The sequence below is a fragment of the Tribolium madens genome, unplaced genomic scaffold (genome assembly GCF_015345945.1).
Source record: "Tribolium madens isolate multiple individuals breed KSU strain unplaced genomic scaffold, Tmad_KSU_1.1 Scaffold_20;HRSCAF=117;Tcas5.2_LG4, whole genome shotgun sequence".
Taxonomy (NCBI): Eukaryota; Metazoa; Arthropoda; class Insecta; order Coleoptera; family Tenebrionidae; genus Tribolium; species Tribolium madens.
Window position 1 is genome coordinate 5,006,159 of NW_025400985.1, and position 21,884 is coordinate 5,028,042.

At 33.2% G+C, this 21,884-nt stretch overlaps 1 protein-coding gene and 1 non-coding gene across 2 annotated transcripts in view; both read left to right on the forward strand.

The window, feature by feature from the left end:
• Nucleotides 1–55: 55 nt before the first annotated feature.
• Nucleotides 56–21,884, forward strand: part of LOC123006017 (serine-rich adhesin for platelets-like) — a 34,867-nt gene continuing 13,038 nt past the window's right edge. Inside the window, exons 1-2 of the mRNA XM_044400152.1 lie at nt 56–1,102; nt 1,154–1,184. Coding sequence (XP_044256087.1) covers nt 265–1,102; nt 1,154–1,184 — 869 coding nt within the window. The 5' untranslated portion in view covers nt 56–264. The remainder of the gene's footprint in view (nt 1,103–1,153; nt 1,185–21,884) is intronic.
• On the forward strand, nt 4,712–4,783 carry Trnat-cgu. Its single transcript has one exon. It is a non-coding gene; the product is annotated as a tRNA-Thr (tRNA).

Below are 21,884 nucleotides of genomic sequence, written 5' to 3' on the forward strand. Positions count from 1 at the left end.
CCTGTAATGTGTACTGGCGTAGTGACCACCAGGTGACGCTAGTTTGTTAAAATTCCCGATCTATGGTTGTGATTGTCAAAATTTTAGTAAATTTTGCCCGCGTTCTTCGAATTTATTCACATTAATGTATAAAACAGAATTGCATTGAGGTCTCAAAAATGTGATTTGCTGTAAAATTGGTGAATCGTCGATATATTAATATAATTTAAACACTTATGTCGAAATCAAAACAACCTAACCTAAAAGTTTGTTTACATTCAAGAAATGAAAACGGTGCCCCAAAGGAAGCCTAACATGAGCCTAGGTGTGTTGCAGCAAAGCACAAAAATGCCTGAAGTAACAGTAATTAAGCACTTTCAACCGAATCCTGCCCGAGAAACAAAAGGGCATATTCCTGAAGTTAAATGTTCCGAACACCTTCCTGAGGGTAGTCGATACTTACATCTACACCCAGTATTTAAATTCGTAGATAATTTTCTAAGTTCTTCTGCTGAAAATAACAAGACTCGTGCTTATGTTAATGGAAAATCTTGTGTAAAGTTTAACAACAAATCCACTTGCTGTCCAACATACGCCGTTTCCAATTCATATGTCAAAAACCTCGCAACGAAGAAATCAAGAATGCCAGCATGTCTTAGTCAAAAACAGGACAGAATTAAGACAAACTTGTGTAATATGAGCAGTAGTAGCAATATTAGAGTGTCTTTACGCCCCCCTCGGTGCACACCGTGCGTTCATGGAATTGCACCATCTCCTAGTTCAAGAGAAACCGAAACCAAATTACAGAAACCATGTGTTGATTTTTACATTGAAGAATTAAAAAGCGAAATTAAACAAAACAAGCCTAAAATTCAAGAACTGGACATAAACAACGATGATTATGTGAAAAAATTAAAAGAGGAGCTGATGGTTCAAAAGTCGCGATGTTTGGACGACGCGAGGAACATAATCAACGACTTGCAAAAAGAAATCTACAATTATAGACTTCAAGTAAAAGCAAGATTTGCATCGTCGTCAGATACTCTAGGGGGTGACAAAACGCCAACGAAGATTCGTCCTGCTTCGCCTCAAAGAAAGCAAATCGGCGATAAAGTAATTTTTGGTAAGTGTAATTATTTATTCCGTGATATTTTAGATAATCTTATTTCTTTAGAATCACTTCATTCTCCGGACGGAACAATAGGGTAAGTTTTATCTCGAATTGTCAAATAGTAAGAAATGAATCAGGCGAAATCGCGTACCTGATCTCGGTTGCTTTTGTTAAACCAATAAAATTTTTATTGGTCGTAAAATTACCTGTGTGGAAAATCGTTTAAGAAAAGAATTTGCGTCCTATTTTTTTTTATTTATCTTTTAAATAGATAGTTGAAAAAATGTTGCAAGTGAAAAGTGTGTCAGAGGTAAGTAAAATAGTGAAAAACGTTTTTCAATAATTTCCAGGATGACGACACAGTTAGATTTCAATCAATACAGCTTCGTGCTTTAGAAACATAATTTTCAGGCTGCTTTGGGTTTGTATGGAAAATTCTCTAACCATTTTGTATTCATGTGGAAGTTTGTTTATGGTACAATGCGTTGTGTATATTAAACGGGTTAAAATAAGCCAGTTATTTTAGTACCAAACAATCTGTTTAATATCCAAAAAGTTGTAGTGAATATTTTATTCATCTTGATTATTAATTCCTAATGAAATTATCTACTTTTTTGGTGCATTTATCGTAAAGTCGCACTGTATTATTTCAAGATGCAACTACAATTTTGTGGTTGACAGATCGTTATTTTATTAATTTATAATTAGAATCGACGGTGGAAAAGCTATTTTTGCAGCACGTGAATGAAACGAATACAATTTTTCTAAATATATTTACAGAAATCTGCATGTCTGTAACAAAATTTAAAAAGAAAATACGCAATCGTTGTTTATTTGAGATTTTATTAAACGATAAATTGATTTTCTAGTTCGTGTTGGATTATTTCTATCAACTGATAACGATCATATTTATTTTATTTTTGATAAATTTAGTGTAATCTTTTGTTTTATCATTCTTAACCGATCTAGACGAAACAATTATTGTTTTCTCACAAGTAAATAATTTTGTGTTTGATTATTATTATTACATTTTCTAGAATTTGTCATTATCAAGTTATCGTGTGTACAAAATTAATTAGCTTTAATCATCATGACCCAAACACTATTTAAATTCAAAGTAATTAGCACTATAAATAATAATAAAACATTTTGTTTTTGTTACAATCTACTTTTGATGTTGCGGGCGAAATTTGTTTAATTATTAACATTATTAACATATTTAGAAACAATACGCTAATTAAGATAACAGGTGATAACAAATCCATCTTCCTTAATTGAGATAAGTTCAAAAGCTTGATAACGATGCTAAAATTAAAAATTGTTGCTATGAAACAAAGTGGTTTTTGTATAGGAAGCGAAAAAAATACATTTCTATATTTTGTATTACTTACTTTTTTTATAATTTAAAAAAAATCTTGATAACGATTGTTGTGATATATTTATTTTAAGAACATTGTCAGAATATTTATCTAACAACTATTATGCATTCTTCAATTTACCTTTTCAGTTGTTTTTTTTTTGATAAAAGTTAAAAATTACTTTTGAAACATCAGATCTCTCTATCAAATTCTTGAAAGCTGTATTTTCACAAAGAAATCATGGAAGTGTACCATATGTGTGCGTATGTTATGTTTTATGTGTTAAGGCTTTTTTAATTTAAAATAGTCTTTTCATTATTTATATCTAGAGGTGAATGAACATCTTTGTTTAATTTGTTGGATAGTTCTAAACTTCATCAAATCATCACTTATAAATTATCTATCCTTCATTAGTGATGAAACATGTTTGTAACGAATTTTTTTATGAAAACCTTCTGTTTGTTAGGGATTTATGTCACATTTGGCTAAGTGTTATAAGTTTCTGTATTTTAATGTCTATTCTTTTATTCATTTATGATTAATTTTCACTTCTTCGCCATGATTTTTAATTACTGTCATAAGTTATAATGGTTTAAGTCCGACTTTGTGGCAAAACTTAAGTCCTTTCTACGTGGGTACCCCTTTTCTCCACTCGTCCGAAATCCAACACGAATAAATTCCAACCCGATTCCTTTCCCTTTCATCTCAATTGAATTCGATATATTTTTTTTGCTTTCTTACGTCAGTTTACCTTTGTATCGTCAACCCTCCCTTGCTTCTTTATTTTTCAGTCGCAGATGTCTTTAAAACGTGAATTTTCCTCGAGCAGCTGTCGAGGGCGTCTTTGTGTTCCACATTTTGCTCGCGTGCCTCCTTTCTAGACTTCTCTACTACGCCGTATTGGCGCACGCAACACTTTACGTTTTTTACTTTCGACAACATAGGCGTACGCTTGCTGATTTATTCTCAAAAAGGCCAATCAATAGACATTTTCATATTCTCGCAGTTGTTTTTTTTTTTGGTCTAGGTGGCTATAACGTTCCACTTAATTATTTAATTGATCCGGAGTTTGCATTATTTAGGCTTTTATCGAGTGATTGGTGAGTCTACGGCCATGGATGTGTAAAATTTGCGTCGTAGGTATTGTGCAATGGCGAATACTACCTGAGTGCCCATCGAGCTGGACACAAAAGGGGAATTATGGAAGAAGTTTCTTTGTGTGACACACACACACGTGTCTTCCAAGGCTTCTTCAAAATCATAAGACCCTTCGTATGGGTAATCATAAAGGGAAAAGTCCATTCATATTTTTTTAATAATTTGCTTTTGTGGGGCGCAATAATGACCTGATTTCATTAAAGTTTTTGCGTAGCAATTGCGCAGTTGTTACAAGATAGTAGTATATCTCAAATGTTACTTCTGTACTCTCATTTGGTTGACGAAAATCATCCAAAATCATGCTTATATTTCATTTTAGATGATTTTCAATGGTTTTTTTTTGTGTATCAAATGCTTTGATTCAAAAGTAACATTTTAATATACTACTCAAGACTTTAAACACTTTTCGCTGTAAGAAACATGAGATTTATAACCCCAAAAGACGTGCGACAAATAAATACAGAGATGTTTGTTTCGATAAAATTTCATTGTTTTAAATTTTATTACATGACGCCTATTCTTTGCCAAAGACAAAACGTCAGGTGATTGTAATGTTTACCCTTTTGTATTTTTGAGATGAAATAGGTGTAAATTGTGATTTTTTCATATTGTAACACAGTGTATACCTACTGTCAGTGCATCCCACAATTAACAATTATTATTTTAAAAGCAATTACTCAACCCCCACGATTCGAATCAATTATGTGTTATTAGATAAAGATAGATCTCCTGCAATTGACAAGTTTTCATAACCGCATTAATCTTTCCATAAATAGATGGCAGTGAACAATAAAAAGTCTTTTATGTAACAAAAATCTTAATTTAACGCTCACGTTATACAATTCATGTGGTCTAATAATGATTATGTGTGTAATCTTTTTGAAATTAGTAACATAATGGGTAAATGTCAGGCTCTCATTAAAAAAGGTGTGGAAATACAAGGAAGTCGAGTTTTTGTAATGATCGACACAAAAGGTTTTATTTGGATACTTCAACAAGGTCAATTTTGATGTTTTATTGACCCTTTGTTGTTGTTAAAAGTGAGAAAGTTGATTGTGAATTGAATGTAGCATTTGATATGGTGAGGAGAGCGACATCATCACTAGCCTCTTTAGCTCAGTGGTAGAGCACTGGTCTCGTAAACCAGGGGTCGTGAGTTCAAACCTCACAGGAGGCAACTACTTTTTTTTACCTTCTGCGCTCACATATATATTTTTTTTATTTATCAAAGAGAGAAAATCAATTAAAAACTGTGTTTTTAAAATTTTGTCAACTTACTACACAGTTTTTTGTTTCGGTATGGATTATTTCCATTTCAGACAAAACGTTTATTTTTTTACTATTTTTCCAAGAGATTTATGAAAAAATGGGGTGTTTAGTAGTGCACAATTTAAACAAAAAATATCTTGGACAACAAATTATTGAAAAGCTTTTACGTACTTTATAATTGGTAACGTGGTAAAAAATTTGTTTTGAAAAATTGCTATTAACAAGTACATAAATGTCAACTTTGTTAGTATGAACAAACAGTTAAGCAATTACGCATCATGTTTATAAAAATCTCAAAATATTCATAAAACCATCTGTCTGCTAAGTTTTCTCAGGGTTTTAAGAAAAAGACATTCTCTTTTCTGTTGGACAGTTTTGGTTTTTTTCATTTTTATAAAAATTTAAAATACAATACGTGTTATTTATTTTTGTGTTGTGTAATAATTTATTTCAATTTTACAAAAGTTGGAGATATCAAGATTTAAAAGTTTTTGTTTTTGTGTGGAATTATACCTACCTACAATTATTAATTATTATTACAAATTTAAAATAGGTGTTTTTTGTTTTTTAAATGCTTTACTTTTTGTCAAGTTATAAAGCCTTTTAATCATGGATGTAAGGTAGTATGTAAGTTTTGTTTCTTGATGTGATGTATTTAAAAATGGTTGTTTATTTCTTTCTGATGCTTATCATTTTTATTTCTTGGTATAGGTATTGCATGTTTGCGTATCAATTTTTAGTATATTTGTTGTGACTGGTTTGGAATTTTTGAATTTTTGGAATCATTGATAACAAGAAACAAATAATTGATAAAACAGATTAAAAAAGAACAATAACATTTAATCGGGAATCTTTTGGTTTAGATTTTTAATATTGCAGCATAAAGATTGTTTCTCCCACGGCGTTTTTCGCAATCTCTGGTAATGACATCGCTATCATAAACTGCTTTATGAAGAAATTTAAACAGTTGCGCTGCATGTAACTTTACAGCATTGTTTTAAAGACTCCTAGTGCTTTTATGGTCTCTATCCTCTCTTGAAAAATAAACGACGTGGGTTTTTCCACGTCCTACTCCCGGAATATCCGTTGCATCTGTCGAGTGCGCATCCCATTTTTGGGTTCGTCCGTTGCGTATCCTGGGGGTGAGTGCGTAGCAGCACAATGCGTTTCGAAGATTGATCCGACGAGGGAAAAACAACGTGGTTGCATTATCGACTGGATGAATTAACCGGGTCTGGAGCACGGCGCAAGTCCCGGATCCTGAATGGAAGATGAAAGCTCTGCTTCGATTTTGTTGTTTGTACGGTCTAGACGGGGGAGAAATCGAGAAATCTCCCATTATTCTTGTTCGCCTGCTGTAACGCCGATTAACGTCGCTGCACCGTGCCCAGATCTTATCTGCACCCACGTATCCACCTAACCAAACAGCCATCTCAACAATGGTCGGGATTTATTAACACAAAACGTAAAACAGCTGCGATTATTATTGACCGACCATCAAACGTTTTACGGACTTGTAATTGCAATGCTCGTTTGCGGTTTCACGACTTTGATAAATCCACGACCATCCATCATCCCACAGGAATTGATTCTATTAAAATTACCGGTTTTGTTTGTAAAATTCGTTTTTCTCATCGGATAATTACGGTTGATGCTAGCAGCACCAAGAGATTAATTATAACTGATATTATTGCCGGAGGCTGAATTGCCAAAGTTGATTATTGATACAGTTAAAAATAACATCAGATCGGTGACTTTTTTGGCGAAAAATTAACCTAACGGTTACAGTTACGTAACGATGAAAGAATTTTGACTCAAATATTTTCACTTTTTCTTCTTAATATCTACAAGGGATTTCCGACAGAATTGCAGAAATTCACTTTCTATAATTGCATATCACAAAAACAAATTTGCTCAATACTTATCGTGATAACAATTTTATAATAACGAAATTTCCTCTTTTCGGTTCAGCTGAATTTTATCTGACGCAATGGCAACTTTTAATATTTTCAACGGGTGATGCACATCATTAATAATAATATTTATTATAGGCATTTTTCTTGTTTTATTAAGTCTAGCAGAGCAAATACAAATCTAAGAAATTTATAATTGATATTTTTCTAAACTTTCTTAAAAATTATAAAAACAATTAGCATATTATTGAAAAAAAAATCTGTATCACGAGCTTTATTTGCAACATTCTAAAGTACGGCGCAACGTAATGTATTACATATTTAGAAATAAAATTATAATTTTGTGATAATTTTTGTTAAACACAGAGTATTATAATTAAGTTTTGTTCACCCAATATAATGAGGAAATACATAAAAAAGGAAATAAACAAGGGAAACCTTATTTCAGGCCCGTAGCTAGTGGGGGGCCAAGTAGGGTTGAGCCCTACTTTGAATATTCTGAAGCCTACTTTAAAACTTTGTTTTTTCTAACAACTAGTAACGCACAAAATCCATATCTCTGTATGAGTCATTTTTCAACAAAATTCTCAGATCGATTTTATTTTTTTAAGTGCAACCGATATGTTTTATTAGTGTTTTAGATAGTATTGTTATCTTTCTGGTAAGCATAAAAAAATTTTAAAAATTAGGCAAAAAAATGCAAATAAGAAGAAAAGAAAATAAAAAAATTAAAAAAGTTATAGAAAGTTTTATACAAAAAGTTTTTCGCGCTTTATTTTATAGGGGGTGATTATTTTTTGTTTTTATTTTTTTATGTTTAGGTTTTATATTAAGTGTTTATTTTTTGTATAATTGTCAATATTTTTTTTATTTTAAAGTTTTAGTTTTATTTTTTTATTTTTTTCCTTATTACTAGAAAGACAAAGATGTGTACTATTTAAAATTTACTATTTAAACAAAAATGTCAGTTGTCATTTAAAAAAATTAAAAATGACGTCAAAAATGATGTCAAAATATAGCATTTAAAACATAAAATCGACCTGTTCGAGGTTTTTTTGAAAAATGCAGAATTGTTTTAGCTCCACTAAAATTTTTGGGCGCCCTACCTAAAAATTGTTTCTAGCTACGGGCCTGTCTTATTTATTATAGTTTCCGAGTTAAAGAAAAATGATGAAAATTTTGTGGGCATTATGTTGTGATCAAACTGAAAGTGGCTGCGTTAGATTTTCCCTGCGGAAAGCTTAACTAATATTATTAAATTGTTCATGGATGTTGCATTTCGCGGCACGCGATGCGTTGAAAACAAGTGGACTTCCTCTTGCTTCTCCCTCATTGGTTTTCCAGCGAAAGCTGATAGAAAAGAGACAGTGTCAGAATGGTGGTGGTCCGATCAATATGCGGAACACCCTCACAGGCACAAGTATTGATTGTAGGTGTCACAGAAGCGAGCTGGACCTACCCCGCGGTCCTGGGAACGATCCACATAGCAGAGAATTGATTCAGGAAGATTGCGCCGTAGTCCGACTCAGTTGCCGGATTTTCGTCGTTGATTGAAATAACACGGAAATGGATGAGCTATTCGTTGCACTCAGATGCTGAGATGATAATAATAATAGACTATAAAAACACGGGTTTTGGGGGTTGGTTTTTAATTTCTATTAATAATTCAAAAAATGTGTTTTATCTTGACATTTGTACATATGAAAAGACAAATTACTCTTTCGGGTGGCTATTTTGGTCTCAAATTGAAATTTTATAATTGATGAATTATTAAACAGGTCTGCTGTTCGGGGAGGTTTTCGGTTATTTTATTATTCTCTCGGATTCTTTAATTATGAAAATGATTATCGACGTTTTGCTTAATTGAAGGAGTGTTGCAAATGACGTCAGGTTGACACCTATTTTTATTCTTATAAATTTATTCAAGTATAACAGGTAATGCTTGTTTGTTCGATTTTATTATCTATGCGAGGTAGTACCATCAGCTTGACTTTTAACATAATTGGATGGAAAAGCAACTGATATTATTTTATACTTTATTCTAATGTGGGCATGCTACCTGCACCTGCTGATTTAATGATGGTCACTAAATTAATGAGCGATATCGAAGAAGTAAAGGTATTTCATGGAAAGACTTTTGATGTGTTTTTTTTCTTTGTTCGTAAAAAATTGTGCAGCACAATTTTACCTTTTTCTAAACTCAATAGTTATTTGTATCACAAAGGGAGAAACTGTCATTTTACAAGTGTAAGCACGGTTTGCGCAAGTGCAAGCACTTGCAAGACAGTTTCTGTCTGTGTGCTATTTTTTGGACCGACCAATTTTAAATTGTCCTCAAAAGTTCTTAAAAAAGTTTAAATAACTTGCGCTAGTGAAGTTACACGTACGAGTATTTAGACTGGCAACACAATGTCCAAATTAAATTCCAAATAAAAAAAAATATTCAATACATCATAATATTAAATTTGTTGTGAAATGAAACCATCACTTGTCATTGAAGGATAACCAACGGATAACCAACATTTCCAACATTTGGTAATTTTTTAATAGGATTTCAATAGGATTGTTTTTGGACGATTTTGACTAATGCAAAATGAACGCTTCTAGAGGGAGGACCAAAAAATAATTTTACGATTTTTGTATTGTCGGAATGTAATTCTTAAATATTTTTTTTAATTCGTCTCACAACTCGAAAAGATTTTTTTTAATTTCATTCATGATGCTTTTGAACCTTTTTATGTTCCACTTTTTTTTTAATTTACGCATCTTCAAAAGAGCAAACATTTTTTATTGTGAGGAGATGCAGAGTATAGGTAAATAGTGTACTCGTTGATATAGTTTTAATAAAATTAATCGACACATAAGTATTTATTTAATATTAATAAATATGATTTGGTGTTATTGGTGTTATTAATTAATTCTTAAGTAATAATAATTTACACGTGCCAATAAAACTTTTTTACCTATGTATCACCCAGGTATCATCTTTCGACGTTTTAATTTTTGTAACGTGTGTGTAATTAATTATGCTTGCTTTTGTGGTGACAAATTCATTTACAAACTTGTTTAACTGTAAATTTGAATTTTATTTTCACTCATATTTTGCTGTGACCTGAGAGAATCCGGTGTTGCTAATTGGCCGTGTGTGTCATTATCATTTGTAATGAGTAATAAATGGAAATGGTGGGCAAATAGCGTTGGATAATCTCGAAGACGCCATCGAAAACTAAATCCCACGTAACATCAGGAAACCGCGTGAAAGTTTCAAAGGATTCACCAGCGAAATCGTGACGGGGATACAGACAGCAGATGTTTAATTTCGCCCGTGATAACAATTAAAAAGGACGAACATGCTCTGAAATATTGACACACACAGTGGAATAGTTAAAACTAATTCCCCTTTTGATTAAACTCCTGCGATGTAATAAAGCATCGTCTGTTCCTGCAAACCGGATCGTTGTTTCTTCGCCCATCTAAAGGACATTTAAAACGAGAAATAACGCGGTTACTCCACTTACGTTGAGAATGCCAACCCCGTCGGGGTTTATGTTTTATTTATTGGTTTTGCAGGAACCGGTTTAACGGCAGGAGACCGCAGTGGTAATCACGTATTCGTCTCGCATTTGCGACGTTTCGAATCCTGTCACGTTCAGGTTCTCGCTGTGCAATTCGTGGAAGTTTCATACTAGTCGCTCGTCTCACTCTATAAACTCTTGTAAGCTCGATTGGACGAAACAAAAACTTTGAAAAAGGGGCAATTTATAAAGAAATATTCCTGCTAGCCACCGCCGAGCTAATACAGAATCAGATATGAGAAGGTTTCGTTTTCTCGGTTTTCAAGCACCACTTCCAGAAACTTGCTAATTTCGTCATCGTTCTGATTCACGGCGAACGTTGTTATCCTTGGAATTTGCAACGCCGACAAGGAATTTTTTGCCAACTGTGTAAATAAACTATTTGCGTACATTGCTGTGTATCTTCCTTTATTTCTATTTGGATTAACTTGTTAATTGTCTAAAAGTACACCAAACGCAAATTGAATATTTTGTTGTTTGTGCTATTTTGTGTCACTTTTGAGAGAGATGATTTTTGTAAACTTGAAAAGTTTGTATTTTCTTAACTTGAATTCTTATAGAGAAGCAGAGTTTGAGTTGGTCTACAACAAATGATGCAAATGGGGACAATTCCAATATATCTGTAAAATCATATGTCGTAAATTGCACCGTTCTCTTGGGCGTGTTAACAGTCACTATCCGACACGAAACCCTGCATTTTTAATATTAATTTGGCGAACATGCAACTTGCTCTCGAGCACGCTACCTGTTCAAGTGCGTGACATCATGGCATTCTTCGTGATCGTCCACCGATATAGCGTGACGATTCACAGTCATGTTAACGCATAACCCTCGCGTTAAAGACAGTTGCCACACAAGAAAAAGAAAAAGAAGACGTTCCCTTCATCAGAACTAATGGTTGGATGGTCGTCATTAAAAGCACACTCTTGGTTCATCCTTTCCGATAGACTTGGAAGGAACAGTCGGAAAGGAGGAAACTCTTTATGTTACCAAGCAGTCACAGTATCGTGACCATAGAAAATTAAGTGCAATCTGCATATGTGAACCGTTGGTGTATTTACTCGACAAGGGTTTTGTCGTCATGCAACTGGGACTGATAAAAATAAAACCTTTTTAAAATAGAATTACGACCTCCACGGTCTCGTCCACATTTCTGTTGTGGGAAATTTGAGTAGTCGCAGGGAAAACGGATGTGGATTTGATGATTGTCTTGTGTGAATCTTAAAGTTCTCTAGAACAATAAGGCATTGTGTAACACGTTTTTCCACGCAAAGATGCTTTTTCTACACTGGAACGTAATCATATTATCATACAAAAGGGGCACATTTTAGTTCACCAGCTGCATCCAATGCAAGAGGAATTTTGAGTGCTGGTTTTTGGTTTCGAAGCATATTGGAAGCGTCTTCTTGGGTGCTAATTAACTTGATTCGAAACCGACTTTCCCAGACATCGTCCGAAGGTCTTGTTCATTGTAAAGCCGTGTTGTTCCGCTCTTATAAACCCGCGACCTTCCTCTTGTCTTCGGTTCCCGGCGGTGAATTTACAAATTTACGTCTGCACGCTTCGCAGTCACGGAGTTCGCGCTCGGTTGGTTATTTTCAGATAGGGCAGATAACGAAAGACATTTGAATGAATTTCAGTAAAATGAAAACACAATTAACGCATACATAATGGGAAGGATCCGTTCCGGACGGCAGACGCTGTTAAACGATGCCAAGCATCGTTTAGCAACGCAGACGTATTGTTTTCTCGGAGGATTTTTTTACCTTCTTGGAATATTTTACGCTTTTTGTGGTTCATTTTCTATTAGTTATGCTCGCGTCTATCGACTTCTTATTGGAAGTGATTTAGGAAGTATGATTGTAAGGACACGCTTTGATCGTATTAGTTGTTGACGTGAGGGAAGTACTCTTCGTGATGTAATTTCCAATGGGAAAAGGAGATGGGTTTTCTTAATAACTTCATCCTGGCAATCATTTTGATTAAGTTGTAGGTTTGATAGATGCTCCCTTTAATAATGGAATATCAGTATGACCTCAACCTCAGGTTTTTGCACTATCATGTGATGAGACCAGTTGAAAAAAGTTATCTAATCTAAATGATTGTTTTGATGTTCTCACGTAGTAACAAACGAGATATTCAAAATTATCTTGCACGCTCTAACGCATAGGTGTGGCACATGCTGGTTACTTGAGCGTAGAATAATCATCATTTTTTATTGCTTCTTTGTAACCTTGGAAAGAATAAAGAATTTCACAAGAATTTGGTATTTGTTACTCAGTAAGATGAACAGCAAACTAAAAATTCGTTTAAAAATTATTTTAATAAACCGATGAAAGTATACTTTGACTTCTTTTGAGCTCTACTATCACCCATTAAAATAATTGCACATACTTTAAAATCACCCTGTATAATAATTATAATTTACAACCCCATTTTTTTCTATATAAATTCTTAAATTCTATTAAATTCTTAAAGTTCTTAAAGTCGCAGATGGCATATTAGTAATAACTCTGCAAGTCTGCAGCATTTTATGAGAGCAAAATACAATTTCACCACTAAATAATACTCTCCTACTTTTGAAAATAATTTTAAAGCTTATTTAGTGGTCTATTATAAGTAATAACTACTTAAACATTGTTTTAATATACCTAATTTCATGGACTAGGTTAAGTATGTCTAGCAAAAACTGTTGTATGGTTAAATTTGTAAATTGCATCTTGTGTTTTGTGAAAGCTATTCATGATTCCAAATGTTATTGACACAAAGACTTAAAGACATTAGTTTCTCTTATTTGCAAAACTAGCAAGTCATTACTTCTTAATGATATCTGCATTAATTAAACTGGACTCACACTGGGTGCAATTTTACGATTTTTTATTTTCATGCCAACAGTTAATTGACATTTTATGAGTTAATGGTGGCATAATCATATTTTTTTTTATTTGTTTCAAGTTTCAAGATGCGTCTATTGATAAAGCAATCTATTATAAATTTAATTTTATGCCATAAACGACTTTTAAAACCAGTTTTTTAGTATGCCTTTTTGCCGTTTTTATTCGTTACAACAAATGCAAAAATTATTCTAGTTTTAAGATTCTTTTAGTTTTTGCAAGTTGAGATTTGTATTTTAGTTTACTGTAAATTTTAATGAGAATTGTTTTCTTTGTTATTGTGTTCAAATTGTGCAACTTAATGAACGGTTATAGCGGCCATAACGCTAATTTCATTAATGAGAAAATAGATTTGATTCAGTTACTTAGACCCGTTGCCTTACATTGTCATTCACACATAAACAAGGGTAATAAAGAGCAATGTTGCAAAAAAGGTAAAAGCGTAAAATTGCAATTAAATACGTAAATTTTCTAATAAATTTTTATTTAAAAAAAGAATGATTTTTGTATACATTGTGACAAAAACACTGCAGTGACGTTATTCTTATTGTAAACGTTTAAATAAGAATAAAAAGATATTTTACAGGGTTTTATGTAAAAACAACCGGAACATGAATTTTGCATTAAAATTTAACGTTGCAAAGTTTAAAATTTACAGCTGGTGGGAGCTGCATTGTGGCTATATAATTCCTGTATGCAAATTTGTGTAAGATAGTTGGCATTTAGTCAACAATTAAATTGTTTTACAAATTAACATGGTTTTGTAATTTTCTCCTTCTCCTCCATATCAAAATTCATTCGGATCTACCAGCAAAGGCTATAACGAGAAACGTAATCCCTTGTATTATATAGCACACCTGTTACCTTGAAAAGCTTCGTTTGATACGTCAGGTATCCCACAATAGTAAAAAAATTGTCTTAGTGATGCAGTAACCTACATCTTCAAAATCCTAAACTTTTTGGTCTTGTGTTTTCGCTTAATTCCCGGAAATTAGCTCCCGAAATTGGTTAATTTTCACTAACCGGATTTTGTCTGGACGAGCCAAAAAACAACAACCCCGTGGGTCATTTATATTCCGGACTTGGGATCAATAAAGGAGCTTTTCGTATTCCAGGCAGGTTTTCGCCCGGAACAAGGCTCCATCGTTCCTGAGGGAAACTTCGCGCGGCCATTCTTTCTTCATTATGTTTTAAGTTCGGTTTCATTTTTTCCTCTCGAAGCTTGCATTTAAATCGCCTCTTTTTTGATTTACGAGCAACAGGAGGTACCGCCATGGAATTATTGCTCTTAATTATGGAAAAACTATATAATTATCAAAAAATACGGTATGGCTAACGCAACTAAAGCGGAACAGTAACGGTCCGAGATTTTACATTGAAATTAACAAAAAAAATAATCAAGAGACCAGCTACGGACATAACTGGAACGCTCGTAGAGATGATGTTTTAATTGAGGAAAAAATGTTGGTAGATTGGTCATCCATGGGCAGCAGGCGTAACGATAGCACAGCGGCAACGTTGCGTATCATATTAAACATGACGGATTTTTTATGTCCGCGCTAGAATGGAGTTCAAGGACTGATGACGTATTTTCCCCGTCTTCCACCCGCACACTACGATCCGGCAATTGCACACAAACAGCATCAGAGCGAACGGAATGAGCCATGGATGTCTATTTACGCTGGCGGTGTTGCCGGCTTTAACCTGTTTCCTGAGCCAGTGTGGTCTCTGGTAGTTTTTTTTCTGACTCACTTTATTTATTGCGGTTATTTTTGACATTTTACGAGCTCTAATACCAGCTTCTCGACGTATCATACATTGTATTACATATTTGAGGCTATGTTAATGGAAAAATATGCAATGTGACGCGTCGAGAGGGAAATTGATTTTTTATTATTCATTTTCTTTTGAATTTCACATGTTTTCTTTTGTCAGAGATTTCCCACATAACATTCAGGTATAACCAGTTACTTATTTGTTATTTTTGTTATTCTATTTTTTTAAATTGTGACATTTTAAATGAACGTGTTTTTTGGTCACCAATTTATTCCGTTTTTAGTTATCAAATAATTAGATTTAATTTATCCCCGAATGTTAAATTTGTCATCAAATTGTTAACATTGTTAACTGTTAAACGATTGTCGTAAATATATATTTACCTACAATCACCCTAAAACGTAACACGTAACTACGTAAAAATTGTGTTTTCAATTGTAGATTTTTTCTCATATTCTGATTTCTAATTATACAGTGTATCTTAAAATGATTAGATATTTGTAAATTTGACAATCACCTGAAAGTGTAATAATTAAGTACCTAATTATTACAATCATGGGTACAATTATTGTATTGTTTGATGACTTGTGATTACTGCAATAAACAGGTATAACATCTTTCATAAAAGGGAGGGAGTTAAATAAAAATAAAATAAAATAAAAATTAAATAAAATACAGTTTTCTTAAAGACACTAGTATTTATTGATGATTTAAATATTTTATGAAAATTATCCACGTATGAATAACGGTAAATTGAAACACAATTAAACAAAAATTTTGTTGACTACTGCTGAATAATTTTTCTTTAATTTTGAAAAGAAAATTATGAAATTAGCGGCAATACTAACAGGTGTTTATTTAAATTTGGCGTCATAGTTGGCGGTGATATGAGTGTGTTGTGAATGGACCATAATTTTTAATACGCCCGGTGAAGTGTCAAATGTCAGATTAATAACTTTCAATACGATGGTTCAATCAAACTTTCATGGATAGCTTTGACGTCAAATTAAAAAAAAAAACACCCGTTATAATGTTGATAACTAGACGAATTAATTGTTGCTGTTAGATTGGGGGCTATAACTTAATAATGGTAGTAAGGTTCTGATACAGTTTATTTGGTGTCAAATTTACTGTTTTGAGAACATAGTCATTATTCTGAACATATTATTTGTTTAGTTTAGTTACAAACTTGTTACTTGGGACAAATGCACTTATGTTAATCTGAAATCAAGAACAATTTCTGGGATTTGATGTTCATAATCAGATGATTCGTTTAATGACAGATAGGTATTTATTTTAGTGGCAGATTGAATAGGTAACCATTACAAATTGGGATCTTTAGACTAAAATCTATGGCGTGACATTAGTTAAATACAAAAATGAAACCAGTGGAAAGATTATTTGTAATTATCTCTGTACACATTTACAAGTGTTAAAAATTGTTTCAGTGTTGAAATGAATATTTATAATAACATGTTAGGTTACAGACGTAGTACAATAATGTAAAATTGAAATTCTTGTGTTTCATTAAAACCTGGTGGACCTTTAATCACATAAGTAGAAGATAAAATAAAATATGATGGTGAAATCGTGTCTAAAATGTCTTTCATTCAAGTTCAGCATTTTGCATAATACATCACAATTTTTACGACTCCCCAAACAGAGAATTTTCAGGTTGGCAGTTGGGAAACTGTTATAGATGACGATGACTCTTGACATTTTTATCATAACAGGTTATAAAAATTTATTATGATCATAATCAATCGTGTGAATTAACACCGTAAATGCCACGAATTTAGAAAGATGCTTATAGTTATTTAATAGTTACCATAATAAGCAGCGAATATTTTTAATCTTTTTGATGGCATTAATTGAGGATTTATGACTCCATCGAGTTATTTGATTTGCGTAAAATCCGCTTAGAGTTCATTCGATAAAGTATTATAAATAATTTATTATCTTCACTTGTGGGCATCTCGCCGATAATTGTCACCACTTCCTTCCCGTCACAACACGAATATTATCTCAATAAACTGCAGTCCATGACAATTGTCATTGAATTTTAATTTGCGATGGCCACTTCTTGCGTAATCGTTTTTGGAATACCAACGACAGGTCGTGTTGCCAAAAAGTGAGTGCAAAAGGTGAAGGGGACTCGTGGGGCCGTTACACCGTTACAGCAACGGTTCGGCATTTGGCACGACGGTCACTCGGTCTGCTCTTCATCAATCGGAAGACGATTGCAAGATGGTGAATCCGCTAGTCAGCCTTCATAAAACGCATACTTGTCTTACTTCTTGCACTAGAAAGGTGTGGTTTCGTAAAATGGATGATGTAGGCGATTATACATTTTTAATTTCTTTTATTAATCGTGGAACCGTGAAGGATCATGTTATGAGAGTTATGGTTACGAAACTTTGATTGATTTTGTGGGTTCGAGCACCGGTCGGCCCTCAAACATTTTTCCAGATATTATTTATCTCGAAAAACTGTTATGCAATTCTGTTATTATTAGTCGAAAATGAAGCCTCACCAGACATACAATTTTTTCGTAATAAAAGTTTTAAAACGTCCGCTTTTGTCTGGACATACGTACCATTGTGTAAAATGATTTATCACAACGGTAGTTTAGCATTAACAAACATTTTATTTATTTTTAATAGTTTGTTTGAGATGTTCACATTTGTGTGTGTTCCTTTTAGAAGGTCAATGTTTAGTGACGTTTTTTTTGAACATAGAATAACCCCGATTATGCAAGTATGACAAATCTGGTTGCAGAACTTGTCGTAAATTAGGAAATGTTTGCTCTCTAGATAAATCATATAAACATTTAAACATGAGATAAGAGATTATTTAAATATAAGACATAAAAAGGTAATAAAAAAATTGTTTTTCACATACACATGACAGAGTCATACTGCTGTGATGGTGTTTATTATTGATAAGATAATGTCTAATATTAAGGGGTGCCCTAAATAACCGGGCGATAAAACATAGGCATATGAATCCGATAAGATAATTTCTTTTTATCTCGAAAATTGTCCAATAACGGTATAAAAGATTTTTTGTTTTAATACCCTTCCAAACAAAATATAATAATTACATCTATCAATTGATTGCGTTCAACAATAGATCTTACGTCAACGAGATAAAAAAGTGATGAAAACCTGTCCAGATTTGGCCGATAATAACCAATGGTTGAACATACTATCTAATCAGCCGGTTAATATTAAACAGCTTGAATTATTGCTGACTTGTATACAATTTTTTTTTCCTATTTTTACACTTTAATTAATTCACCTATATTCAATCAAAAAGTTGTTTTGGTCGGCCTTCAGTCGATTGTTTATGTAAAATTTGGAAAGTTTATTTTGACGACACGATTATTACTTAATCGATAGTTTTATCAAATAAACACAAATTGTACAATTTCCTAAATGAATTTCGTCACGTATTTGATATTAGCGTTCATTGTCCAATGGAATATTTTGTTACAGATTTTTAATGGTCCCCTATTTGCTGGTGACGACTAAAAATAACTATCAGTTAATTATCTAATTTGCTTTTAAAATATATTTAACTTGATGTCGTCATGTCATTAAGTTTGCCAGTTAAACGTTACGAAAATAATTTGTGTAACAGTAGTTTAGACAATAAAGAAAACAAACTTTTGGAGGTGGACCCACTTAGACGGTCGCCCTTGGATTCAACAGTCAACAAAATTATTTCGGGAAAATTTTAACGGTTTTGTTTCCAGGTTTATGAAGCAAATGTAATTAAATTAACATTTTTTAGTTTTAACGTAAGCGTGTATAAATTATTCTAAATTAATTAGCTCATATTCATGATATTGCACTTAAGGTATGTTGTAAAAGCTTTACAAAATTACGTTTCTTTTTCCCATGCGATAAATAGCCTTAAAGCGCGATAAAACTTTGATAACAGAGTGTGGTATGTGGAGAATATATTGATAAAGATTAATTTTGAAATGGATTTTTTTTTAGTAAACTATTTGGTATGAAAACAGTGAAAATTTATCGTCGATTAATTTTTTTTTATAATTTTCCTAATATAAAAGTTCCGATTTATTTTTCAAGGTTCGGGAATGATCGATTATTTCAAATGTTGATAAGTTTTGTTATCATCAGTGAATGAGCTATTAGAGTTTTTTACACTTTGCCAAAGTACACATCAGTAAAATTTGTCCAAATAACACGCCTCCGGAAGTTTTTGCAAATCTATTTACTGATATGATTTTAAATAAATTTTTGATAAGGCTGTTAGATACTAAAGTCGTTACCTTTTAAAAAATACAAATTTTAATATGTCAGTATAGCAGAAGCCTGTCATAATTCATGAATATCAATTGCTGTGGGTTTTAATAGTGACGATAAACCATGTATTTTTTAAAGATAACTTTACTGTTGAAGTGGGAAGTCATAATTCAGTAAAACCCACACAACATTACAATTCTAAATTTTTGTCAGAGGCTACCTACAAGATAAAGACCTCCACTGTTTTCTTTATGGACATGTCTTGTTTTGCTCTTAAAAATGATTAATTTTAAATAGAAAACATGATCTGCATCTCAAAATTAAATAGATTTAAATCGCATCTATTATTTATGGACACGAGCGCTGACATGTTGTTAATTTATTTAAAAAGTTGACATCATAATTTTTTTCATGGGGAACAAATATGAATTTCTCGATGAAAACGTACCAAGTAAAATAACACGCAGTATTATTACATGCACATCTGCTCGCTGGAAACGTAAACAAATAGATCATAGTTTCTTGCTCATGAATGGTAATGATGTTGCGGTTATTTCAGTATGGAAATGTCAGCGAATTTTGTGGTCGTAAAAGGGGTTATTTTTTGCTTGTCGCAAATTTTACTCAAAACAGAAATATTGGAAACAAAATTCTTTCTAATTAACTTATTAATAATAATTTGTTATGATAAATGGACAAAGTACTCAATAAAACATATTTGGACATGTGGTACATATAAGATTTTTTTTTAACAAAGTAAGAAAATTTTTGTCATAATAAACTGGAATAGAAAAAATACAAAATTTAATTAATACAACATAATAGTAGAACCACCAAAAACTCTGCAAACATTTCATAGAAGTGTCAGTAAATATCCTTAATTCTTTTTAATAGTGGCATTTGGTGTAAAACGGCGAAAGCACATCAAAAACGAAAGCGTTAAAGTTCTCTTCTCTCAGGCGTCGATAACGTCGGACGCTCGGCGTCTTTCCCGGGCAGCGTGGGCGTGCAGCTGGCTTGCACAATAAGCAAATTCTCTACAAATCTTCCGAATGTACTCGGTCGTAATCGTAAATTTTTCCCTGGGAATGTACTGTCCCGGTTGTGACGTCACGCCGATCGATTCGCTTGCCAACAAGTTCCAAGATGTCCCCTTTAGACTCCCCTAAACCATCACTTACCAGCATCTTCCCCTCACCTTAAAACAAGCTGCATTTCGTTCCGGCGACATTGCAAATATGCGTGCAGAGCTCGCCATCCGATTTTTCTTTCTTTTGCAATGTCGCTGCCAAGTCTGCAAGCAAGACCGCGTGCTCGTATTCTTGGCGCAAAAACGATAAAAACTCAAAGGACGACGGAATTGCAGACGAGATTCGCTCTGACTGGAATAAATCTGAAATATGAAGGGTCTTTTCGAATTTAGTTCCAGAAAGTAAAAGCAAGAGCGGTTCTGGAACCTTCTGGCCTATTCTCGAAATCGATACAGGATTAGAAATTCGTGTCAGAGAGGTATTTCATTCTGATATGTGATACGGAAGTGGGATCGATACCTCCACTGGGAATTGATTTTTGATATTATTTGTGGAATTTAAGGTCAAGGTGTTTGTTTTTTTGAAGTTTTTTTGGGGTTGCCATCTCATTAGAGGCGAGGCCACACGTTCATCTATTGATTTTGAGATTAGTGTGGAGTGCTGGGGGCCTCGATTAATTTAGAATGTAAGATGCATGGTCACGGCTTCGGTTTCCCCTTGAAAAGTTCATTTACTCGAATAGGAATGGCTTCCAACGTAGGATCGATTCACTTGTAAATATCCTTGGCAACGCTTTATTATGCGTCGACGCTATTTTAATAACTCGGTAGTTTGCATTAAACGTGGCTTATGGTGCAATTAGCCCGACTTGATTGTTTACATCTTGCTGAACAGTTCCTGGATAATTCCCTTTTCTCGGGATCACTTTTCGGGGTTTATGAGGCTAATGAAAGTGATCAGATCTTCAGTAAAGAAGTTATTTATTTGAAGTTTTCACTTTTTGGGTTAATGTGTTTTTCCTCTCACTTGGATGAAGTTTTTGAATTAGTCGAAATGAACACCTAGAATTTTACTTGACATCGCTCTTAACAATCATAAATCAACTCAATTCATAGCCATACGATAAGTCCAATCGTTTCTAATGCACACATCTGGTTTTAGTGAAAGCCGTCAAAGTGTTATAGATAGCCGTCCAAAAATAGCTGATTATTTGGTTTGGTTGATGTATACACATAGATCGAATGGGTTGGGTCAATTGCCAAAAGCCATTGGTATAAAATTAGCAAAATACGAATGTACATACGTAAATGTAATATAATTTCCAGGAATATAAACAGTTCGCCTGGCAGCCAGCACCTTTGGTTTGCTATTAAAATTTATATTTATGACGTTTGGAGACGTGCCATTCATGACTTTATGTTCTGGTATAAAACATTCGTGCTATAAACATGTTGAGATACACGCCGGCACCTATATTTTTAACGTCGGCGTAGAAAAAATAGCGGCTGTGTGAAGAGGGGTTGCTAAATCGGGGTTGCATGCCTTT